The following is a 26,661-nucleotide window of genomic DNA, read 5'->3' as shown; positions in this document are numbered from 1 at the left end:
TATTGAGATCTGTGTCTACATTAAACTTTTATAAAATATAAAGCATAGCTACCAAGTTATCCTAGAGCAGTGTTTCTCATGCAGCAATATTGTGCTATTTTCTTGGTCTGTTTTGATTGCCAAGGTGCAAAGATGGCCTTCAGCAGAGTGTGCTCTTCCTGTTGGATGTGGGAGAGGAGGGAGAATTTCACTATTAGAGGATTATGACTACAATAAGTGTGCTTGGTTGTGTATCCTGTTGGATTGTATGTGTAGGTTGTAGTGGCAGTTAGAGACAATCAGGAATTTACAGGAGCTGGTGGTAGGGTGGGGTGGGGAGGTGGTGAGACGAATGAAAGTTTCAGCAAGGTAGAAAAATCCCTCACACCTATCCCAGGCCCCAAGATGACTTTCCATATTAAGCAGAGGTTCACCTGCACATCTGCCAATGTGGTATACTGTATCCGTTGTGCCCAGTGTGGCTACCTCTACATTGGGGAAACCAAGCGGAGGCTTGGGGACCGCTTTGCAGAATACCTCCGCTCGTTTTGCAATAAACAACTGCACCTCCCAGCCATGAACCATTTCAACTCTCCCTCCCATTCTTTAGATGACATGTCCATCATGGGCCTCCTGCAGTGCCACAATGATGCCACCCAAAGGTTGCAGGAACAGCAACTCATATTCTGCTTGGGAACCCTGCAGCCCAATGGTATCAATGTGGACTTCACCAGCTTCAAATCTCCCTTTCCCCGTCCGCATCCCAAAACCAGCCCAGTTTGTCCCCTTCCCCCACTGCATCACACAACCAGCCCAGCCTGTCTCTGCCTCTCTAACCTGTTCTTCCTCTCACCCATCCCTTCCTCCCACCCCAAGCCGCACCTCCATTTCCTACCTACTAACTTCATCCCACCTCCCTTGACCTGTCCGTCTTCCCTGGACTGACCTATCCCCTCCCTACCTCCCCACCTATACTCTCCTCTCCACCTATCTTCTTTTCTCTCCATCTTCGGTCCGCCTCCCCCTCTCTCCCTATTTATTCCAGAACCCTCACCCTATCCCCCTCTCTGATGAAGGGTCTAGGCCCGAAATGTCAGCTTTTGTGCTCCTGAGATGCTGCTTGGCCTGCTGTGTTCATCCAGCTTCACACTTTATTATCTTGGATTCTCCAGCATCTGCAGTTCCCATTATCTCTGGTACAGTTGGGTAGATGGGTTACCTCTAGTGAAGGTAGGATAGATATACAGAGCGCGAGTCTCCTGTGGCTATCCCTACCTCGAGCAAGTATGCTGTTTTGGGAAATATAGGGGGTGATGGCCTCAGGAATGTAGCCCAAGTTTCTGGGACTGAGACTGGCTCTACTGTAATGAGGGCTACGTCAGGTTCTAAGCAATCGATTGTGATAGGGAACTCTGCAGTCAGAGCAACAGACAGATGTTTCTGTAGCCAGCAATGAGATATCAGAATGGCGTGTTGCATCCTGGGTATCAAGGTCAAAGATATGTCAGAGGGTGCGGAATATCCTCAAAAAGGAGAATGACCATTAGGAGATCTTGTACACATTAGAACCAATGACATAGGCAGAGAAAAGAATGAGATTCTGAGGTGAGAATGTAGGAAATTAGACAGGAGGTTAAAATGTGGGTTCTCAAGAGTGGGAGGACAGAGCAGATGAATGTGTGGCTGAGGAGCTGGTGCGGGGGAAGATTCACATTTTTTGGATCATTGGAATCTCTTCTGGGGTAGAAGTGACTTGTATAAGAAGGACGGGTTGCACCTGAAATGGAAGGGGACTAATATACTGGTGGGGAGATTTGCTAGAGCTGATTGAGATGATTTAAACTAGTAAAGGAGGGTGGTGGTGGACCCAGAGAGGTAGTGAGATCAGTCTGAGGCTGTGGAGTTAGGAAGAGGAGCAAGTCAAAGCAGAGACCAAAGTTGGACTGATAAATTAAACTGCATTTATTTCAATGCAGGAACCCTGACAGGTAAGACCGATGAACTCCAGGCATGGCTGGCAAAATGGGACTGGGATATCATAGCTACTGCAGAGACATGGTTCAGGGATGGACAGGACTGGCAGCTTATTTACATATGCTAGAGGCAAGTTAGGAGGGAGTCGGACAGGAAAAAAGGGAGAGTAGTGTTTTTGGTTGGGGATAACATTACGGCTTTAGGATATCCCAGGGAGTATGTCCTGTGAATTAATTTGGGTGGAGCTAAGAAATATGAAATAGATGATCATCTTATAGGGATTGGACTGTGGCCCTGATATACCATATTTTATAGAAGCAAATTTGCAAAGAGATGTCAGTTATCTGTAAGAATAATAGGGTGGTAAGGGTAGGACATTTAATTTTCCAAACGTAGAGTGGGATTGCCAGTATTAAGGGCCTGGATAGAGGAATTTAAGTGTGAACACGAAAATGTTTATCATTCAGTATGTGGATGTACCTACGCAGTATGTGACCTTCTGTTGGGAAATAAGGCAGGGCAAGAGACTGAGGTGTCAGTTGGAGCTAGCACTTTGGGGTGAGTGATCAGTAATTCTGTTAGTTTTAAAATAGTTGTGGAAAAGGATAGACATGATTTAAAGGCTAAGTTTGACGGTATTGGGCAAGACTTTCAAAAGTTGATGGGGGTGGGGTCACGGATAGTCACAGATAAAGGGATGACTGGAAAGTGGGAAGCCTTTAAAAATGGATAACAAGTATCCAGAGACAGTATGTTCTTGTTAGTGTGAAGGACAAGGATGGTAAATATAGGGAGTGCTGAATGACTACCTTCTGGTCAAGAAACATAAAGAACCCTATGCCAGGTATAGACAGCAGGGATTGAGTCAGTCCCTACAAGAGTATTAGGGCAGTGGGAGTATACTTAAGAGGGAAATCAGGAGAGCAAAAACAGGATGTAAGATAGCTTTGGCAAATAGGGCTGAGGCGAATCCAAAGGGATTCTACAAATACAATAAGGATGAAAGAGGAATGAAAGAGTAACGAGGGAGACAATAGGGCCCCTTCAGGAATGGCAGGAGATGGGTGAGATTCTGAATGAGTATTTTGTGTCAATGTTTACTGTGGAGAAGGATATGAAATCTAGAGAACTTTAGGAAATAAATACTGATGTCATGAAACATGTCCGTATCACATTGTCGGTGGTAATGGGTGTCTTAAAATGCATAAAGGTGGATGAATCCCTGGGACCGGATCAGATGTACCCTAGAACTTTGTCAGAAGCTAGGGAAGTGATTGTGAGACACCTTGCTGAGATATTTGTATCATCGCTAGCCATAGGTGAGATACCAGATGACTGGAGGTTGGCTAATGGGGTGCCTCTATTCAAGAAAGGCGGTAAGGAACATGTATAAGGAACTATAGATCAATAAGCCTGACATCAGTTGTGGGCATGGTGTTGGAGGTGATTCTGAGGGGCAAGATTTACATGTATTTGGAAAGGCAAGGATGGATTAGGGGTAGTCAAAATGGCTGTATGCGTGGGAAATTGTGTCTCATTAACTTTGCATTTTTTTTGAAGGCGTGCCGGTAAGGCTTGGTGAAGGTGGATGTAGTCTGAATGGACTTTAGTAAGGCATTCAACAAGAATTGGCATGATAGCCTGGTTAGATCACATGGAATACAGATCTAGCCATTTGGATGCAAAACTGGCTTGAAGGTTGCTTTTTGGACTGGAGGCCTGTGACCAGCAGTGTTCTGCAAGGATTGGTGCTGGGTCCACTTTTTTTTTGTGATTTATGGAAATGATTTGGATATGAATGTAGTGGTGTGGTTACTAAATTTGTAGATGGCATCAAAGTTGGTGGTGTAGTGGACACAGAGTGGTTAGCTCAGAGTACATTGGAACCCTAATTAGATGAACTGATGGGCGAAGGAATGGCATATGCAGATTAATCTAGATAAATATGATGTACTACATTTTGGTAGGGCAAATCGGGGCAGGACTTGTATACTTAATGGCAAGGTCCTGGGGAGTTGCTGAGCAAAGAGAACTTGGGGGTGAAGCTTCACACTTGCTCGAAAGTAGAGTTGCTGGTAGGCAGGACAGTAAAGAAGGCATATAGTTTGCTTACCTTTATCGGTAAGTGCATTAGGTATAGGAGTTGGGAGGTTACATTACGGCTGCACAGGACTTTGGGAGGCCACTTTTGGAATACTGCATTCAATTCTGGTCCACCTGCTGTTAGAAATATGTTGTGAAATTTGAAAGAGTGCAGACAAGATTTACAAGGATGTGCCAGGGTTGGAGGATTTGAATTTCTGCGAGGGGCTGAACTGACTGGGGCTATTTTCCCTGGAGCATCTGAGGCTGAGGGATGACCTCATAAAATCATGAGTCATTAAAAGGGTGCATAGTCAAGGTCTGTTCCCCAGAGTAGAGGAGTCGAAAATTAGAGGGCATAGGTTTAAGGTGAGAGGGGAAAGATTTTAAAGGGACCTAAGGGACAACCTTTTCATGCAGAGAGTGGTGTGTGGATGGAATGAGTTGCCAGAGGAACTGGTTGAGGCTGATCCAATTACAATATTGAAAAGGCCTCTGGGCAGCGATATGAATAGGAAGGGTTTAGAGGGATATGAGCCAAATGCTGGCAAATGGGATGAGATTAATTTTAGATATCTGATTGGTCTGAAGGGTCTGTATCTGCGCCGTACATTTCTGACTGTAGGACTGCTCTGTCATGAGTAATTCGTATGGTCTGGTAACTATAATGTGGAGGTACCAATGGTCAGACTAGGGTGGACAAAGTCAGAAGTCACATGACACAAGGTAAACAAGTTGATTAAATAATCAAATAGGTGGCAGATGTGTTCTCGTACAGAGAAGTGAGCTCATGCCTTTAGTAGAAAGAACATTGAAAGACAATATAAAATAGGGAATTCAATTCTATGGGCAGTGCAGGAGCAGAAGTAACCGAGTGTATATGTGCACAGATCATTAAAAGTGTCAGGACAGTAAAGAGAGCACTAAGCAAACCAAGCAGTGTCCTCCGCTTTGACACAGGCACAGGGTACAAGATTAGAGAGGAAATGTTGAACTTGAGCTAGACGCTTGTTAGACCTCAGCTGGAGTTTTGTGCCACATTATAGGAAGGATGTGAATGCATTGGAGAATGTGAAGAAGCAGTTTGAGAATGTTTCCAGCTATGAGGATAGATTAAGGAAATTGGAATTGTTTTCCTTGGAGAGAAGGTTTAAGAGGACATCTGATGAGATTTTGAAAATCATGATTGGGCGGAATGGATTACGTAGGGAAATTGCTCCTCCTTCTAAAAGGAACGAGAACAAGAGGCTGAGGTATAAAGTGATCTGCAAATAAAGCACAGATGAAGTGAGAAATATCTTCCTTCAGCAAGTACTTTCAATTTGGAATGCACTGTTTGAAAGTGTGTAGAGGAGGCAGGTTAAATTGTGGTATTAGAGGTGAGGAATATTTAAATTAAAAATAAAATGCATGGGTATAGGGAAAAGCAGGAGATGGGTACAAGGTAGCAATGTTCATTTATTGATGGCTGAATGGCCTTCTTTCATGCGGTAAAACTTGACCCGGGTTTGATTCTAGCCTAGGGTGACTGTGTCTGTGTGGAGTTTGCACATTCTCCCTGTGTCTGCTTGGGTTTCCTCCGGGTGCTCTGGTTTCCTCCACTGTCCAAAGATGTGCAGGCTAGGTGGATCAGCCATGCCAAATTGCCTGTAGTGTTCAGGGGTGTGTCATTTATAGGCGGGGATGGGTCTGGGTGGGATGCTCCAAGGGGCAGTGTGGACTTGTTGGGCCAAAGGGCCTGTTTCCACACTGTAGGGAATCTAATGTAATCTAATCTTAACGGAATTAAATCAGTGATAATGGGAACTGCAGATGCTGGAGATTCCAAGATAATAAAATGTGAGGCTGGATGAACGCAGCAGGCCCAGCAGCATCTCGGGAGCACAAAAGCTGACGTTTCGGGCCTAGACCCTTCTCTGATGAAGGGTCTAGGCCTGAAACATCAGCTTTTGTGCTCCTGAGATGCTGCTGGGCCTGCTGTGTTCATCCAGCCTCACATTTTATTAGCGGAATTAAAACTTGCTGTGACTCTTAGTCCACTATGAAACTGACCCTTGATCATTCTTTCTGACCCTTTTGGCCTACTGTATCCTCTCTCACACCTAATGGCATGTTTCTTCTGCTCTCACTTCATCCGATGTGCTAAACCTCCACCTGGAATGCTGTACTCCATTACACCCAACATCCCCCACTGGCATGCTAGTGCCATGCTATCCATCTGCCTTGTGGCCACTGTCTTCCTTTTCACCCCTGTCCACCTCACCTGGTGCCCTAACCTTTATTCAGTGTTAGGATTTTTAATTCTTGGAATATGGCATTAATGTTGAGCAAAGGCAAGTGATTTTAGGCTGGTCCATTCCAATGCTGGCTGAGCAGGATTCTTTGCCTTGCTTAGAATACTTCAGCTGGAAAGGCTCCTAGTCCAAACATTCATACAGAGAACTCCTCCAAACATAGCTGTTTTTATTGTCTGTTCACGGTCAGAAAGAAAATTTGTGACCCTGATTGAATGATCTGGGCCTACGTAAAGATTGAATTTTAGTTTCCAGGCACTATAAAGAAGCTGAATGCGGCTAAGGTGTTAATAAATAATGAATGGTGAATGCTTAAAGTGTAGTTTCTGCTCCTCAATTCAAGTGAGCAATCATGGTGCAAGATTTCCATTTGGCACTGTGTATTACTTTTGTCACAAGTTAGTGCATTGAATCAGAAATTACAGCATTAATCAAGCCTGTTATAACAAGTGCATGTTTTATCTCAGGTCCTTCTGACCCATCTCAGTTAGGTCTAATGCTCCTTGGCTGCAAACATGGAGGTTATTGGAGCAAAAACAGAACATGACATGCTGGAAATACTCAGCAGGCCTGGTGCATCTGCTGGAAAAGAAATAAGGTTGTTATTTCAGGGCTGTAACAGTTGCATTAGATCAGCTTACCATGTGTGGTGTTTCCTTACAGGCCAGTAACTTAACAATATAATTCTGCAGCATAGCTGATCTGATTGCTAGTAAAGAATTCTCTTTTTGGATCTTTGATTCATCCATGGTCAAGAAGCTAGGAGCCAATCACTTAAAGTTGTAGTAGGTGGGCAGCTTGCAAAAACTTCCTTCTTGCTTCTTTCCTGTGGGAAAGCGCTTTGCTTCCACTTTCCACACTTAAACCGATTTAAGAATTGAGGTGTGGGTACAGTTCTAAACTCAAATATCACAAGCTGCAATGCACTGAGGTAAAGCTTGCTGTCCATTGTACCATGTCAGTTCTTATCAGGCATGGATTATCATCATTAACTTGTGCCTCATTGTATTATGTAAAATTTAATATAGGTGGCCTAGCTACCAATTCGAAAAGAAATTTCAACATGTAAGTAAAGAAATGAATTATGGTAGAATTGATAAATTTCTCACGCATCAGTGTTGAATGTCTTCTAAGCAGCCAGATTAAGTTTATAAATTGATAATAGCGTAGTAACTGACTGAACTATTAGCTTATGAAATACAGTATCCTAAGTGATAACTTAGTGACAGAATTCTGACTTTGAATTTGATGTTCAATGTGATTGTTTTACTGTGATTCTCTTCGTTGTATGCAGTATTGCACTTTTGACATGCATAATCAACAACACTGATTTTGTCAGAAATGTGCATCACGGAGGAGTGAGCAAACTGCCCTATATTGGCACTTGTGTAAAACAAAGGCAGGCTTGCATTTTAGCTAGCACTTCATCATATATTCCAAACATCCTAACATTCCTAAAATAAATGAATTTGGATTTATTATTGCAAAGGCTAACTTTTAAAGTCAGAGTTTTTGGTGAAAAAGAATGGAACAATAGGCACCCATTTGTAGATCTCTATGTAGAGCCAAGATATCTATCGTTATGCCCATAAAATAAGCCAGAAACTAGTGTTTTTGGATAAGAGGTTATAAAGCTTCATTAGTCGAATTATGTGGTTTAGAATCAGTTGTTAAAAGAATTTTTTTTGTCTTTTTGAACATCCAAGAGGATGATATTTTATCATGTGGAAATGACAGAAGTAAGCATTTCAGTTTGAGAACAGATGGAGATTGTTGCCATTTTGGTCTAGGCATAGGCTGCATCTGATTGAGCTGCAAGAGCCAGAGAAAATGTTAGTTTTACGTGTTTTCCAAACTGGGAATATGTAGCTTCATTGTTTTGGATTGTGGATGGGGCTGTATCTCAGTTTGGATCATGAGCGGATAACAACTGGAAGATTAACTTGCAGCTGTTGGCAGGAGTTTGCAGTGGTCCATGCAGTCAACAGCATTAGTTTGGGAAGCTGTTGGACAGTAGGTGGGAATCAGCTGGCAACTGAACAGGGAGCTGAGGCATTCATAGTCACGGTGTATAGATGAGTTGAATAGCAAAATAACCAATTGAAAGTTGGTCAGTTGTTCTATCTGTCCCACCGTTGCTTGCTCGCTGGCTCACTGTTTGTGCATGTCCTCCCAGACCTACCCCGATGCACCCAAGCAGAAAATAGAGAAAATTTTGTTCAGCCTTTGTCATAGCTTTGGCTTGATTGTTTATGAAGCAAATACGATTTCAGAATCCTTATGATGTTTGATGGCAGGAGCATGAAACAAAAAGTAGGGCTAATTTCACAATGAAGAAATGCACTGTGATGTTGAGTTCACAGCACTTTTAGTTTATAATCCACAATATTGTTTTTGAAAGTACAGTAAAATAGTCTTGTGTGGTTCTGCCAATAAGGTACTGGACGCTCAGACTTTTAAAAAATGTTTGGTTTCTAACAGTGGCTCAAACTTGTTATTGCAAAAAACTGCATGCATATTTCTTGTAATTTAAACTCTAGTAGTTCGGAAGTCTGGCATCCTGCAATGAGTGTAAAAAGTGTGGTCACTCCACATTAGTGTGCTATATAGCATTTAATTCCAACTTATAAATGTCTTAAGCTATTCTACTACGTGTATTAGCGTGATATCATCTAAACCTGCTGAAATAAAAAAAAACTTTCCAGGAATGAATACTGACTGTACATCACTCTTAAACAATGCACATTCATATCCGCAAAATTCAGCAGTGGAGCTACCAGGTATTGCAGCACAGAAACAGTAGTAAACATTTCCCTGAAGTTTAAAAACAAAGCTGTATGATTCTAGTGTGAACCCGTTTCATCGTGCCCTAACACCCTTAAGGTACCTTTAATACCAATGAAGCTGAGAACAGTGATCAAACAGACACACAACCTGCCTTTCCAATTTCAATTTCTCTTCCTTTCCATAATATTATTCAGGCGTATTGTGAAAGTTTGAGAACAGCTTTCCTAATTGAAAGTAAGTCCTGAATGAGAAATAAAGCACAGCACTCCACTGCAATCTGGATAAGCTAACAGTGATCTCGTTCTTATCCTGTTTAATTTACTTGATATCTTTTGACTATATAATGCAGGGCTGCATGAAATGTGTCCCCAAGATAAAATACTAAAACTGATTACCTACAACCCTATAATCACTTGTATGTACTTAACATATTTCCAATCAGTTACTTCTGTTTGTTGAAACTAACACTTGAATGTTCTTGGCAATTGTAGGAATAAAGTATAAACTGTTTACACAAAGTTGTTGGTTCTGTGTGGGTGTTTACTAAGCCTTGGATCACATCTGAAACTTAAAATCCAAATTTCAATTAATTTATGTCCATCTAAAATTGTTGGTAACTGTTAGATTGTGGTGGTCTGTTTTAGGATTTATCACCTAATTTTGCTGGATAACTGGATGAAGAACCAGCTCTGTCCAAACCTGCAACAGAATAAAATCGGTGCACAAGAAATGTATTCACATCTATGGATGAGTTACCTGGCTACATTGCCAGAGATTGAGAACTGCTATTTGAGCAGAGACAGTTTTGAAATCAATCTAAATTACTTCTGAAGCTCTGACATTTCTAGCTGACTTAGAAGGGAGTTAGAGGTTATTTAGATGTTGAAATGCTTCTGTTGTTTTCACTGCTATCCATGTTGAAATAGCAGCAAAAGACTTTGAGATGCCTAAAAGTTTCTGTACTGTACTGTAGATTTACAGTAGTTTTCGCTATTCCCTTCTAGACCCTTTCCATGTCTAGAAATCAACAGCCTACTGGTGAAGAGCTCAGTTCTAAAAGATGCTTTTAATCACTTCGGTCAGACATGTAATGACACATTTACCAGCATCTGTGAAGAAAAAAGAAATCAGATGTTAACATTTTGGGTCCTATGACCCTTCCTTAAAACTGGTAACTGGGAAGTAGTGAGTAGTGAGTAAATGATAGGATATAGCCCAAAGAGAAAGAAGAGCAGTTGGATAGACAGTTGATAACGATCTGGCTAGGAGGATGAATAGTGATTAATGGGGACTGTTAGTGACTAATGATAGGTAGTGTGATGGCGGGCTATGACATAAAGCCTGTTGTGTGGGGTTGGGGGCTAGGATATGGGAGAGTTCAGACCTAAAATTATTGAACTGGATATTGAGTCTAGAGGGCTGCAGGATCCCCAAGCAGAAAATGAGGTGTTTTTCTTCTACTTTTATGTTGAGCTTAGCTTGAACAGTGCAGCATGCCAGAGACACACATGTTGGCCAAGGCACAGGGTGGTGTGTTAAAGTGACAGGCAACAGGTAGCTCAGGGTCTTTTTTCTGAGCAGAACATAGAAGCGGTCACCCAGTCTATGCTTCGTTTCCCCAGTGTAGAGGAGACCACCTTGTGAGCAGTGAATGCAGCAAACTGGATTCTGGGAAGTACAGGTGAAGTTTTGCTCCACTTTGGATAGTTGGCAGTGATCATCAGTTCTGAGGATATGACACATCTCTGGGAGCAGGTGGAACTTGAATCCAGAAATTCTAAAACTCAGCTCTTAAATACAAAAGTCCAATGACAGCATCACTGCTCTCAATCAGCTCTGGATTTGATCTAATTGTGCCTTGTGCTCAGCTGAAATAGATCAGTTTGGAGTGCATTAGACTGAAGGTCCTTGGTTCAGTCCGCATTTCAGTAATTGACCGGTTGTACATGGATGTATACTGCAAGCGCTCCATCACTTGTGCAGTAACATACAAGTTATTTTTCTATATGCATTCCAACAAATTGCACACTGTCTTAGTGTATGAAATGCACAGATGTTTGTTTGAGATGAGTTCTAAATATTTCAACTTCTACTGAACGTAAACTTTATATTCTTATACATTTTGTTCATATTTAAAATTGTTTCTCACTAATCCCCATAAACCAACGGCTAAAATTTGACTTGCTTCTTAGTAAATGTGAAGTGAGAGAGGCTTTAAAGAAAAATGTTTGTCCCTCAATGGGACCCGCATTTCTAACATTTTATGCCTAGTTAATCTGAGATTAATGTAATTTGTTATATTATCGAGTTGAGTCTGTGTATTCTTTTGGTATTTTTAAAAGTGCCTCTCTTGACAGGTTTTTTAAAAAATTAGGAGCTTGATCATTTTTCTCAAGTTGTATTATATTGCATTCTGAACTTAACATCATCGGTCAGAGCATTCAGTGTATGAATTGGGATGTTGTGGAACAACTGTACAAGACATTGGTACAAGGATGTGGATAGGAAAGGTTTAAAGAGATATGGGCCAAACTCAGAAATGGGACTAGTTCAGTTTAGGAAACCTGGTTGGCATGAATGAGTTGGGCTGAAGGACCTGTTTCCATCCTGTACGACTCTACAAATAAGCGTAATAAATTGCTTTGAAATATGGCAGTTTATATTAACACAATTTTAGCAAAATTGTATTTGATTTTATAAAGCTATATTTCTGTAGTTTTGGAATACACTTGCTGTTTTAGATATTGTTTTGTAAGAAGGAAGGTCGTCTATAAACTTTTGGACAAGGACGCATTGCATTCTGTATGAGGTTTGATCAATGTCCACATGCGCAAATGAAATATCCTCTTATTACCTTACTTGCCAAAGCTTTCTGCTGAATGTGTACCCTCTTCCACCTTTTTTCAGATTTCCAAAAACTTTGCTGTTTGTTTTGACATATACAAGGTTAGGATATTTCATGACCAGACAGTGGAATTTAGAAGTAAGTCTTGATCCCTATCAGTGTTAGACAGACAGATCTTGAAAGGCTGTTTTCTGATTTCTTCATCTGAAGTTAAATAATCAGATCCTTCTCCTGATTGTGCTGGACAGAAGTTTTACACTTAAATCAGTGCCACTAAAAAAGCTACAAGACCAGTTATCACTTATGATTTGAGATGTTTACGTCTACAAAAGATAGAACTGCTTAGCTACAGAAATAAATTGATGGATTTTGCAGTACTGTGTATGTGACATTGTATGTAAATACTTGTTTCTTTGAGGTGTGATGTGTAGTGACATTTCTAAGTAATCAAATTAAGTCTATCCTATTCCTCTTAATACTTGAGAAAATCTACTCCTGCAACCGTCAATTCTTAGTTATGTCCTTTTATATTTGTATTAACTAAATGATGAGAATGTGGAACTTTCCACACACTGGTGTGAAGCACACATTTAATGAATTTTCCTTTTCTAATGGGTTTCCTGTGATTACCTGTACCCGGTTTATCTCTGCCTGCTCCTGTGATCAATAGTGCTCTCTACTGTATCATCTTGAGGTAGGAGAACAGAAGAAATCAAGTTACACTTACAGAAAACATACATTTGATAGCTAAATTAACCAAAAAGTGTTCACAGTTGCCATTGCAAAGCTCCTGACTCTTCCTCCTGTGCATCTGTCCTCTGATGTAATTACCTGGGCCCTTCAGGTTAAACAAAACTTTTCATGCTTGTAGTATGCAGCTTGCTGCAGGAAACGTGACTTGTTCGTTAGTGACCCAATGCAGTGTTCCTTGATTTTTTTTTTTTCTTTTTAAAATTTACTTTTGGAAAGAACCTTGTTCACAAGATCAGGATTAATGTACCATTTCCATTCACTTGTATGAAGGTGATGTTGAGGTATCATTTTGAGCCATTGCAGCCCATGTGATTTAGGTGCATGCATAATCCTGTTTGGAAGGGAGTTTGGAGCTTTTGATCCAGCAACAGTGGAGGAATGGCAGTTACAAGTCAAGTTGCTGTGTGACTTGGAGGAAAACTTAATGGTGCAATAATGTATTTTTGTTGCACTTATTCTCGGTGCTAGAGATTGGCAGTGCAGTTGTTGAAGGAAGTTTAACAAGTTGAAGTTCATTTTGTAGATAATACATGTTTGCCACTGGGTGCTGGCATTGGAGGGAATGGATATTTTATAATGTTGAATGGGCTACTTCGGGTAGGTTGTGTCAAGTTTCTCTTTCAATGCAATATATGCCTGACTCTGTCCTTTATGCGACTGCATTTAGATCTGCTCTTAGAGTTCAGTGTATTGTATTTTAGAGTGTTGCTCATTTGGTTATAATGAACTGCCTTTTAAATGACTTGCATCCTATTATTCTAATGTAATTTTGTAAAGTTTCAGCCTTTGTAATATGGTTTTTCTTTCCCCCAACTGTGCTGAAATAAAATGAGCTTTTCAGCAGTCCAATTTTGCTGAAAAAGATTGTGTTCCAATTAGGCTTGCATATCATTTTGGAATGAGCAGGAATTATCCAAACCAGATGTAAGAAGTGAATATATCACCCATGGCCATAACACACAGTAGATGCTCGACATCTGAAATGCTATGGGACTGATGTTTATAGGACAATATTTAATTAAGCTTGGATGTAACAGACTGGTGGTACCATTGCTTGCTTTAACCAATTTCATTACATCAAGCATTTTATAGCTGGAATTGTTCAGTGGGGTCATTTATGTTTCCCATCTGTTCTGCTTTACGTGTTTGCAATGTTACGGTATTTATCTTGTTGAACGTGTACAGTGTTTTTTATTTTTCTTTCTTTTCCCCCAATAGGTTGTGAACAATGCATCAGAGAAGACGTTTGCCAGTGCCACATTCAGTTCACTCCTTGATGTCTTTCTCTCCACCATAGTCTTCCTCTTTCTCTCCATCACATGTTTCATGAAGCAGGGATTGTGTACATCTCCTTCGCATGCCTCTGTTGTGGTTTTTGTCCTTGCGATTCTGCTTCAAGTGCTTTCCTTGGTTATCTCCATCAGGTGAGGCAAGCGTGCTGTATGGAGGGCTGTGTGCATTTGGGGTCCATGCTTCATGGAAAAGGGCTGGCATGTTGTTAATTCCCTCCATTATCCATTGTTTGTGTAAATGTCTCCATGCATTGACTCCAGCTCATATTTTGGGTGCTTCTCACAAGTTGTTCAGCTTTAAGTGTGCATCTTTGTTAAGAGGTTTGAGATGATAAAATGCAGATCGAGAAGACCTGTGTTCCAAGTCTCACCCTTGTGAATTTTATTGATGCAGCATTTTATTGCAATGGTCTTGAGTGTTAATGCTTTTAAAATTCAACTTGTTTAATTAGATAATTGAGCTTTAGATTTGAGTATTTATTTTGATTTCAAACTCTAATTAAATGTCTGAATTGCTGTATGATTGATGGGAGTTATGTTTCAGGATACTGAATTGGACTGTTGCATGTTTAATTGTCTCTGGTTTAATGTTTCCAAGTACAGTTATTGGTTGAGGCCTAGTCCTGAACTAACTATCCTAGCATTCATTGTTAAGTTATCCTATGCAATAGAATGACACATTTGATCTTAGCATCCACATGGTTGTTCTTCAGTTTGTACAGGAGTATCAAATTGAATTTTTAAACGCTTCACCAGGTACCACATTGGATCTTTTATGTTAAGGCTAGGAAACGATGATAATGGTTTAAATCAGAAACATCATCTGCAAGTAAGCAGATATATACTTGAATTTGGGTGGTTATGTTGGAGGGCATATTTCATCACCACGATGAAAATGTCAGGACTATTTTCCTTAATAACATGGAGAATTTCAGCACCATATCTCCTCCTCTGCCTGCCATTTCCCTCAATATCCATATTGTATCAGATTTGCATGTAAAGTCCTGAGACAAGGCAGTTGCACCATAGATGGGTAAGAAATAGGAAACACTTGTCAACAAAGCAAATCCCCTCAGCTTCTTGATATTGTTCACACTTCTGTGTGCTGACGCTTTTGGCAAAGTTTCATCCTGTTGTAATCTTGAGGTGTCTTACAGCTGCACACAAAATAAAACTTTAAATGATCTCGTCACACATCCATCAGCCATGAGGAATCTTAATGTGATTACGAATGAGAGACCAGATCTTGTCAAGTTGTTGTGAAACAGCACATTTTTCAGAGATCAATTTTTTGGAAGTGCTGGATGTCAGCAGTTACCTTAACACACTCTTGTAAAGAATTCAAGGTAGTGATGGACTAACGTCACTAGACGTTAAGATTCTAGACTAGCATAATTACTCTGAACTTTAATCTCTAGGCCCTGTTACTAACAATAATGTAAGCCATCGCCTGTAAGGTGACCAGTAATGATGCCACAGCTATTTACCTGCGAGTTGTATTTGGCTTCTGTTTGCAGTAAGGTTGAATATACGCTTCTGCAGTCTGTGCATTGAAATTTCATTGCAGTGTACTGCATTATTTCTAACAGCAGTGAATTATTTATTAATTCTTTCTCTTCCATCTTTCCCAAACTTGAGCTCGCATTGATGTAAAATGTTTGCTTGTTTTGGGTGGCAAAGATCTGGAATTTTTGCAATACAGCTTGCATGTGTTACAGTGTTTGTATAGATTTCACACACTTTACAGTATTTTGCCTTAATAGCTTCAGCAATAATATATTGAATTGCAAAGCAGAAGCAACATTTCAAATTGAAACAAATTGATCTATTTCCAACTGACTGTCCAGCTCTGGTTATTTGAGTTTCATGGTCAACTCTAGCCTTTATCGAGAAATAATATCTAGCTCCATCTCCTGAAAATGATTGGTACTGCACACACAGATAGCAACATGAGATCAACTGCTGGAAGCAGAACAGCTTACACAGCATTTGTTGATAGAACTAGATAGGATTAACAGTTCAGGTTGCTTTTTAATCTTTTATGTAATCTTCAGAGATTTTTGTTTTTGCTAGATTACAGAATAATAACGTACAGGCAAGTTTTAGAGTTGGGTCTGGTTATTTGTAGTACCAAAGTTATTCTTTACTCTGTAGTTCTGTACGTACTTAGTTGTGGTAAATTGCAGCAACTTCGTGAAATTATTTGGAACTGCTGACTTTAATTCTTAACTCCCTGTTCTAACCTCAACCCAATGTTTTCATTGTAGAATGGCATTTTACCTGGATGATGTGATGCCATGCACCAAAAGACTGATGAAGGCAATCTCTGGTTGGCTGCCTCGCCACTTTTTCGGAGCCATTCTCATCTCTCTCCCTGCAGTTGCTGTGTTCTCCCAGTTCACGTGTGAATTTAAAACCAATGTAAATGTAAGTATCTTTGCATTGTAGTGGGGAAGATAAATAAACGAAGAATCATGACGCTGAAGACCTGAAATGAACAAAAACACATTGTTGGAGAAATTCGGTGGGTCCAGCAGCATCTGCTGAGAGTAAACAGCTAACATTTTGAGTCCAGTGACCCTCTTTCAGAACCTCAGATGCTGCCATACTTGAGTTTCTCTGGCAAATTAAGTGGTGAACCCTTTTTGACTAACATTCTTAATTCTAGTTGAATAAATTGATCATTTGGGATTTCAAGATTACACAAAGAATGGTGCAAGCAGATTCAACAGTAACTTCTGAACAGAGATCTGCAGGCACTGGGGCTAGTGGGATTAATTGGTAGCCTGTTCAAAGACCGGCTATGTTGGGCTGAATGACCTCCACCTCTCTTATACGTGACTTATGATCTTGATCATTATTATGCTCCAATTTCGGAGGGACTTTCAAATGAAGGCTTTTACGACATTTCAAACAAAATCAAATCTATGTATGCCATTCAAATGAAAAGCAAAATAATGCTGATGCTGGAGATCTGAAATAAAAAGACTGTCGAGGAAAAACTCAGCAGGTCAGGTGTCAGACATCTCATTCAAAACTCCAGAAGAATCATGTTGGATATGAAATGTTAACTCTGTTTCTCTGTCCATAGATGCTGCCAAATCTGCTGAGTTTCTCCAGTACTTTGTTTTTGTTTGTGCACACCACTGATCCTTGCGAACCAGAAGGAGTTGACCTGGATTTTATTAACTTGTGGCTCCTTAACTTTTTAACTTGTTATACGTGTGACTCTTTCTGCAGGTTACCATGTTCTTCTGTTGTGCAATGATCATCACTTTTATTCACTACTGTAACTTCTGTCAGTTGAGCTCCTGGATGAGATTTTCTTTGGCTACGATAGTAGGCATATCGCTTCTCATCCTGCTGTATGTGACACTATGTCCTTCCAAGTGAGTATTGTATCCTTTTCACATTTGATGCAAGGCTGATTCCTCATAAATGTTGTTCACCACTTATGTTTTGACATCTGTTTGGTGATTAGACTTTTTTGATGCTTTTTTTAAAATATAGAATTCTATGAAATGGGTTTGGAGCACTAAATGCACTGTCCAGAAAAGAGTAAGGAGAGAACATAGCGTCTCTCAGGCTGTTTTCAGAGAGACAGCAGTGACCGTAGTATGCTTGAATTTTACATCCAGTTAGAATGAGACAAGAGTAGGTCTAGTTCTAGTATTTTAAACTTTAAATAAGGTAAACTATGTTGACATGCAATTGATTCAGCTAAAGTGATCTGAGACACCGGGCTGGGAGATAGCATGATAGGGAAGCAGTGGCAGAATTTTAAGGGGGACATTGCAGTTGACTCAGAATAAATGTCGATGGAAAAGAAAAATCAAGGAGTGGATCAATCACTAACAGTTATGTAAAGAAATTAAAGCACCAGAATTAAAGGAAAAGCGTGTAAATGAACAAGGGTGAGTGGCAAGTCAGATGATCGTCTTTCTTTATATTCTGACCAAAGAACAACTCAAACATTCATCAGGAAGAAATAAAGTGGGAGAGGAAGTTAACCACAAACGTAAAAACAGAGACAAGGAGTTTCTGCAGGTATCTCCTTAAAAGAAGAGGTAAAGAGCAAACAAAAGTAAATTTTAGTTTTATAAAAATGAGAATAGGGTGTTAACAATAGATAATAATGAAATCATGGATGAAATGAACAAATATTTTGCTTCAGTCTTCACTACAGAGAATATTAGAAAAAAAACTCCCCCAGCATAGCAATCACCAGGACATGGAAGCAAGAGAGGAACTTGGTGAATTATAATCACCAGCGAAACAGTACTGTGTAAATAGATGGCGCTGTGGGCTGATGAGTCCTTGAGTCCTGATGGGCTTTATCCTAGATTTTTAAAAAGTGATGGCTAATGAGGTAGTAAATAGGTTAGCATTAATTTTCCAAAATTTTCTTCATTCTGGAAAGGCTCCATCAGACAGGAAAGTAGTAAATGTTACCTATCTATTCAAGAAAAGAGGGAGGCAGAAAAGATGAAACCAGGGTGATGAATTAATCATTAAGGAGGTTACAGGTAGGTGCTTAGAAAAACTCATGGTAATTGGAAAGAGTTGGCATAGTTTTGTCAAAGATATGTTGTATTTAACTTGGAAGGCGTAAAATGTGCCGTGGACAAGGGAGACCCCATTGATGTACTGTACTGGGATTCCCAGAAGGCTTATGACAAGGTGCAACATAAAAGCTTTTTGCATGCAATAGATATACTTGCCATTGCGGGTAACATACTTATGTGGTTAGAAGATTGGCTGGCAGGAACCTGTATGCATAAATAAGTCTTTTCCAGATTCCCACAACGTGACAAGATGAGTTCTGCAGGGGTCTGTCCTGTGCCTTAGCTCTTTTTAACTTGTATCAATGCCTTAGATGGATGAGGGGATCAAAAGTATGTTAGCTTAATTTGCAGACGACAGAAAAACAGGTAAGAAAATATGTTGCGATGATATGAGGAGGTTGTAGACTGAGGTGAAGTGAGTGGTCAGAAAATCTGCCTGAAGAAATAAAATGTGGGGAAACGTCATATTCTTCACTTTGGCAGAAAAAAAAATCAGAGCATTACCAAAACAGTTGAACTGCAGAATTCCAAGATGCACAGAGATCTAGGTATCTTTTTGTGCATGAGTTATCAAAAGTATAATGTACAGCCAGTAATCAAATCAGCACATGGAATGCTATTCTGTTTGTGACCATCAACCCTTTGTGTGAAAGCCATCTGAATAAACTAGCTGCCCATTCTAATCCCACTTTCCATAATCTGGTTCATAGCCTTGCAGGTTAGTGTTTCAGGTCTAAATCCAGGTTCCTTTCAAATGAGTGTTTCTGCCTCACAGCAAACCATACAGTGAATTCTAGACACACTACCTCTGGATTTTAAAAAAACACTTTCCACTTGCCCCCCCACCTTTCTACGAATCACCTTAAATTCAGTCAGAAGTATACTCCTCAACCATCATCCTCTGCTTCCTGCCACTCAGCCAATTGTGGATCCAATTAGCCAAATTTAATTAATCCCTTGGGCCCTAACTTTACTATCAATCTCCTATGTGGGACCTTCTCAAAAGCCTTGCTGAAGTGCAAATAGACTACATCAAAGCCATTGGCCTTATTCACACACCTGGTTTGAGCATTATGCATCTTGCTTTTATTTGGAGTACCTCACTAATGATGGAAGGGACCCATATGCCATCTTTACCCACCTATTGGGTATATACTATTTATTGGCCCTGTCACTTTTAGGGACTTCTAGACATGCACTGTATGGTATTCTGCTTTCTCTACCTCTCTCCGTACTCCAATTTGTGTATTCCCTTGCTACGTTTGACCCCCTCAATTGCATAACCACCTACATCTCCAGATTGATTTCCATTTGCCATTTTTCCACCCACTGAACCAAACCATTGATAACATCTTACAGTTCACAGCCATCCTATTTGATATCAATTTCTGGCCATTTCTTAATCAAAGCTCCCACATTTCAGACTAAATCTTAATATCTACCACAAATGGCAAGAGATTCAAAACTGATTGCTATCGGACACTGCTGGAAATGGCTTTCCATTTTAAAAAAAAATCCATCAGCCATTACTGTTCCGTCCCTCCTCTCAGCTGTAACTGCACTATTGATTAAAGAATCAGTGCTCCACCTTTTTTAATCACCACCTTTATTCTGTTTGAGAGCGCTTTTTTATAGGGATGTTGAGCTGCCATCCTGATGATTATGGTAAAGATAACGTGCTCTCAACTTGTTGGCTTTGTTTGCTGTGCTCCTTGCGTTATATGTAAAATATTTTGTTAGAATGTTTTAAAACTGCTAAATTTCTTTTGTATACAGTTTGTGCCTCTGAAAGCAGATGTGATGTGCTGCCTGCTGTTTCCTACTCAATCTGCCCATAAATTCCCAACCTTCTGCCAATCTTGTTTAAAGCCTCCACAACAGTATTAGCGAATCTCTCTGCAAGGGTGTCATTTGATTGTAAACCATCTAAATCCTACCTTCTCCAATGTCCCAGAAACCTGCTGCCCTCCTTCCTGCACCATCTTTCTAGCCATATGGTCAATCTCCCAATTTGCGTGTTTCTATGCTTCCCAACATATGGCACCAGGAGTAATCCTGAGACTACTGCTTTAGAAGTACTTCCTTCAAAGCTGCTAGCTAGTTCCCTGAAATCTGCATTCAGGACCCCATCCCCATTTCTACCCAAGTCACTGGTACCAAGATCTCTGCCTGAGCACCTGCCCCAGCAGAATGCTTGCCGCTGCTCTAACATTTTTTTCTTACTTTGGAAGCAGGGAGGCATTACACCTCCCTGGAGTGATGTCTCTGATCTCTGACTTTAAAATACCCTATTATTATTGCTTCTTCAATGTCTTTCTTGCACCGCATGTGATGCCCGTGAAGCTAAGCCATCCATTGTGCCATTACTCTCATCAGTATACAAAATGGAATACCAAAAAGCAAACAAATTGCCTCGGGACTCTTGCATTGTCTACTTGTTGGTAGGCCTAGCGAACTGCCTGGTGGACATCTGTTCACTCAGATACTTTTCACCTGTGGTGTGACCACCTCCGTAACCTTGCTCTTCATTTGGACCTCTACCTCATGGATACATAAGTGACTGCAGCTGCTCCTCAAGTTTCAAAACCCAGAGCTCAAGTTTGTGCAACTGGTGGCATTTTCTGCAGTTATGTTAGTCTGGTGCATGTGTTATGTCCGTGATGTCTCTCGCTGCAGAATGTATACTCCGTTGTGTTGAGCTGACCTGCAGTCTTGTAATTTTAAGCATTATTAGTTACTGTTGGAATAATAGAAAATTTTTCAATACTTGTGAATTAGCTTCATCCCTGTAGTGAAAGAGGGGTGAACTACAGGAGGCTGAAAATGTTAGGAGAAGAAAGCTCCCCACTTGATGCATGCGCGTACTCCCACTCCCACTCCTAACTCAGTAAATTCCCACTTTACCCCAGAAAACCAAGGCAATATCAATGGAAGCCTTTATTTAGACTTCCTGAAAACTGGAGGTTAAACAAACTGGATTAAACCATCTCTTAACTAGCTGCAGCTTTTCTCAGTGTTTCTTATTTCCCTGATTTAAGGTTGCAATAAAACTTAACTCTTAACTTAAACTGCAGTTTTTAGTTAATTGATAAATTACAGGAAAAATTGTTTAAGATTACCACTTAATCCAAACTCATCAGTTAGAGAGTTGTAGAGTCATAGAGATATACAGCACGGAAACAGACCCTTCGGTCCAACTCATCCATGCCGACTAGATATCCTACATAAATCTAATCCCATTTGTCAGTGTTTGGCCTACATCCCTCGAAACACTTCCTATTCAGATACCCATCCAGATGACTTTTAAATGTTGTAATCGTACCAGCCGCCTCCACTTTCTCTGGCAGCTCATTTCATACATACATCACCCTCTGCATGAAAACGTTGACCCTTAGATCCCTTTTATGTCTTTGCCCTCTCACCTCAAACTTGTGCCCTGCAGTTTTGGAATTCCCTACCCTGGGGAAAAGACCTTGTCTATTTACCCCATCCATGCCCCTTGTAAGTTTATAAACCTTTATAAGGTCACCCTTCAGCCTCTGATGCACCAGGGAAAATAGCTCCAGCCTGTTCAGCTTCTCCCTATAGCTGAAACTGTCCAACCTTGGCTACATGCTCAAGTCTTTTCTGAACCCTTTCTAGGCCAAAATCTTATTGAATGACAAGGTAGTCTCAAGGGGCTGAATAATCTGCTTCTCTTTTATATATGTTTGTGTTCTAATTCGAGGTGAGGAGACATCTAAGAATTGGAGATGGTACAATTTCTTCTAATTAACTGATTGGAAACTTAACTTTGGGTGGAGCTGAGAACTGCAGCAATGAGTTCATCATGCTAGAAGCATCTACTGCAAGAACAACACTGCAAATCCTTCAGATGGATAGTGTTGGATTCAAGCAGTATGGTTAATCTCTCTCAGTGTGGGTACAGGGGGAAGTGAAATCTGTAAAGAAGAGAGTCTCTACTTGACCCATGCAGGGGCTGGTGTTCTTGACAAATCCATAACTAGTGAAGTAGAGAGTTTAAAATAAATAGTGGATATAAGGGATCAAATTTGGGAAGGCATAAATCAGATTAGAGTCAGGCCAAAGAGAAAAAAAATCAGAAATTATGACAATAAAGAGAAGTGTACAAATCTAAGAGGCGACAATCATAAAAAGGTGAGAATTTGCAAAGGTAAAAGGATAAAACTGAAGGCACTGCTTCTGAATGCACATAACTTTCAAAACAAAATTTCTAAGTTGAAAGCACAGATAAAAATCATGTATGACATAGTTGCCATTACAGAGACATGGCTGCAGGAGGAAATGGATTAGGACCTGAATCTTGATGGCTACAGGACATTTAGGAAGGTCAGAAAAAATAGGAAAAGATGGATGAGTCGTTCTGTCAGATAATGATGGTATTAGCACTTAGAGAAGGGCGATTTTAAGTTCAAGAAACCAAGATGTGGAAACAATTGGGGTAGAAATGAGAAATGTTAAAGGCAAGAAGTTACTTTCAAGAATGGTATACGAGCCGTCTAATAGTAATGTTGTGGCAGTGAAGAGCATGAGGGAAGAAATAGTGAAAGCCTGTCAGAAAAACATGGTGATAATGAAAGATTTTAATCTACCTACGAGGTGTGCAGTGGGCAGATGCAGCTTAGATGAGAAGCTATGTTCCCTTTTATATTTTTCCTTTGCTCGTTTATTCAAGATCTGTGTGTGTGAGTGACTTCTAAAACCAGAAGTCAATGCTGGGGACAACATTACCACACTAATCAACAGTATGCACAGACATGATGAGTTCAAAGAAAGTTTTCAGGATAGTTTCATAGATCAGCCACATTCTGAAGTGTGCAGAGAGGGGGTATGCGTTCCATTAGATTGGAAGATGGTGAATTCGTTGGAAAACAGGCAGCTTAACATCTGTCACAGTGAAAATGATAGAAGCTGTTGTTAAACTTAATGATGTAGGTCTAACATATTAATGTAGATGGAAGATTGGCTGGCAAGCAAGGAGAGAGTAAGCATAAATGAGTCATTTTGAGATTGGCAAGATGTAATGAGCTTGTGCAACAAGGATTGGTGCTGAGATTTCAGCTGTTTGCAATTTCTGTAAATGGCATAGATAAATGGATGGAAAGTACCATTGCCAAATTCTCTGACGACCTAAAGGTGGGCAGAAAAGTACATTGTGAAGAGGACATGATTAAGAAATATGTAGGTAGGATAAATAAGTGGGCAAAGACATGGCAAACTTAGTATAATGTGGAAAAATATGAAGTTATCCATTTTGGCAGGAGAATGAAAAGTAGTACATTTTCTAAATGGGCCAGAAGTTGCTGAGCTCATGCAGAGGGATCAACATGTCCTTATGCATGAGTTGCAGAAGATTAGTATGCAGGTACAGAAAGTAATTGGGAAAGCTAAATAAGAACTGAAAACTGTGGATGTTGTAAATCTAAGACAAAAATAGAAATTGCTTGAAAAGCTCAGTAGATCTGGCAGCATCTGTGAAGAGAAATCAGTTAACATTTCAGGTCAAGTGATCCTTCCTCAGAATCAGTTCTGATGGTGACCCAGATCTGGAGTGTTGTACACTTTATTTCAGGAAGGTTGTAAATATTTTGGAGGCTGTTCAGCAAAGGCTTACGAGATCAATACCTGGAATGTTATGAGGAAATGCTGGAGAGGGTAGGCCTGTATCTAATAGAGTTCAGAAGAGTGAGAGGCAACTTCATTGAAATGTGAAAAATCCTGAGGGATCATGACCTAATGGACATGGAGTTGATGTTTCCTGTTATGGAAGTCTCTGGAATTTTGGGTCAATGGTTAAGAATCAGTGGCCTTCCATTTATAACTGGTGATGTAGTGGAAGTAGGATCCATGAGTATTTTTAAAGGGAATCGATTCTTGTTAAGCAAAGAGCTTTAAAGATATCAGGAATTGACAGGAATTCACATTTGAGCGACGATCAGTCATGCCCTATTAGATGGTGGACCAGGCTCAAGGGGCTAAATAGCCATCCTTCCAATTCATATTTGTATATCTTGTCACACTTGAAAGTCACCCATTGAGTATTGACGGTCTTTTGCTAAGGACAGTTACAACAGCAACAAACTCTCTCACCCACTATCACAAAGTTGTGGAAGCTAAGCTCTAGTAACTATTTTTGAGATTGACTTAAACAGATATCTGATCTATGAGGAAGTCTAGTATTATGGAAGACAAAGTAGAGTTGAGGTAATTATCAATTCAACTATTTGGAGTAAACTTAAAGGACTTATTGGTCTGTTTCTGCTCCTATTTCTTAAGTTCTGATGTAAATTAATCTAATATTTAAATGCCAGTGATGTATAGCTAAATGACTGAAATCAGCAAAATTTTTCACATTTTGTAAGCTAGAAAATTTTGTCAAGCTCCACTGTTTTGAGTTCTGAGGAAGGGTCACCAGACCCGAAATGTTAATTCTGTTTTATCCTTCACAGATGCTGCCAGACCTGCTGGGCTTTTCCAGCAACTTTATTTTTGGGCCTGATTTACAGCATCTGCAGTACTTTGAGTATTTATCCACAATTTTCTTCCTGAATGAATTGCAAAGAGCAACTTAAATTGTGTAATTCTGTTTAGGGTAAAAGCACTCACTGTTCCCAAGGTTTTACCCCTGGTTTTACCCAAATATGCCTAAATTTCAATCTGCAGCTGGGAATTTGAGTTGAAAATTGGGTGCTACTGATTTGCAACTGATGTTTGCACTGTGGCAAAGGAAATTATCATTTGCTCAGTTGTTGGTCATTGGTAATAGAGAGTACTACAACGATGGCTTCAGCAGGAGCTACAGATCTACTGTAAAACAAGATGGGATATATTTTGCATCACTTAAATTATAGCATGAAGTGAAAAATCTGTTGGAGAGCAAATTTTTTTGTAAAGCATGAGCCAACCATGTGAGGTAGAGCAAAGACGCAAATACCTAGAAACAGATTTTGACGTAACTGGAAATTAAATTTGAGAGGGTTGAACAAAGCTCAAAGCCCTTAAATCAGGTGTTTTCTTAAAGCAATAGGTGTGTAACATCGATTAAAAGAATATTTTGGTAAGCAGAGACAACAAGTGTAGAGCTGGACGAACACAGCAGGCCAGTCAGTTTCAGAGGAGCAGGAAAGCTGACGTTTCGGGCCTAGACCCTCCTTCAGAAATGGGGGAGGGGACGCACGTTCTGAAATAAATAGGGAGAAAGGGGGAGGCGGATAGAAGATGGATAAAGGAGAAGATTTTGGTAAGCATCCTGGTTCTAGGTGTCTTATGAGCAATGTCACTGGAGTACTGTGAAGTTAACAGGAAAATTGATAAATTGAGAGGTAAGCCAATGATAAATCTGTACAAACTGTACTTTAAGGTAACAGATTAGCTGTAAGAAATTACAGTTGGGAAATGAAAAAGAGAAGTCATCGATCTTGCACATACATGACAAAGAAGACTATTTTCAGGTGTGTTTTTTTTTTAATTTGCAGCTTGCCAGAAACACCATCTGAATCTATAGAATCATTTAGGTAAGATTTAAGATCATGTTGTGCCTCTTAACACCAGTTGTGGAAAGTCAGTTTTCAGCAGCTAATTTATTTGTTATTTTATCAAACACCTCAGTCATTGCAGGATACCAGATGATAATCTTTATCTTTTAGACCCTGGGGAAATGAGGTAGAAGAATGACATTTTGAACTATACAGCTATTGATAACAAGGTGCATAAATTTAAAGTATTAGCACAAAGCTTAGCAGGAAGTTGAGCTAGTTTTACACCTAGAGCGTGATGGGACCTGGTACTCCTGAAATGGTGGGAGGAGCAGGAACCCTTTTCGCCTTTAAAAAAGTAATTTGATATGCATTAGTAGTGAGAGTTTAAAAAAAGTACAGCCCATTAGCTCCTTTGGCAACGCAAATACAATAAGCCAAAATGACTTCCTTTTCTGTGCTGTAAATTTTCCATGAGTTTAGATTTTTAAAGATCCCAAAACAATATTTCAAGAAGAATAGAGAGTTCTGTTGATGTCTTAGCATCATTCATCCATCAATAAATACTATTTGGACAGTTCACGTGTATATCGA

At 40.0% G+C, this 26,661-nt stretch overlaps 1 protein-coding gene across 3 annotated transcripts in view; it reads left to right on the top strand.

Annotated features, from left to right (window-relative positions):
* Positions 1–26,661, top strand: part of adcy9 (adenylate cyclase 9) — a 166,459-nt gene that overhangs the window by 128,363 nt on the left and 11,435 nt on the right. For 2 of the 3 annotated variants that reach the window (XM_059654049.1, XM_048551883.2), the window contains exons 6-9: positions 13,933–14,138; positions 16,274–16,433; positions 17,247–17,395; positions 26,068–26,106. In XM_059654049.1, coding sequence (XP_059510032.1) covers positions 13,933–14,138; positions 16,274–16,433; positions 17,247–17,395; positions 26,068–26,106 — 554 coding nt within the window. The remainder of the gene's footprint in view (positions 1–13,932; positions 14,139–16,273; positions 16,434–17,246; positions 17,396–26,067; positions 26,107–26,661) is intronic. The other variant, XM_048551884.2, reaches the window with a different exon arrangement.

The sequence above is a fragment of the Stegostoma tigrinum genome, chromosome 23, assembly GCF_030684315.1.
Source record: "Stegostoma tigrinum isolate sSteTig4 chromosome 23, sSteTig4.hap1, whole genome shotgun sequence".
NCBI classification, from domain to species: Eukaryota; Metazoa; Chordata; class Chondrichthyes; order Orectolobiformes; family Stegostomatidae; genus Stegostoma; species Stegostoma tigrinum.
The sequence above is the reverse complement of the archived record's forward strand: the minus strand, read 5'-3'. Positions and strand labels throughout refer to the sequence as shown.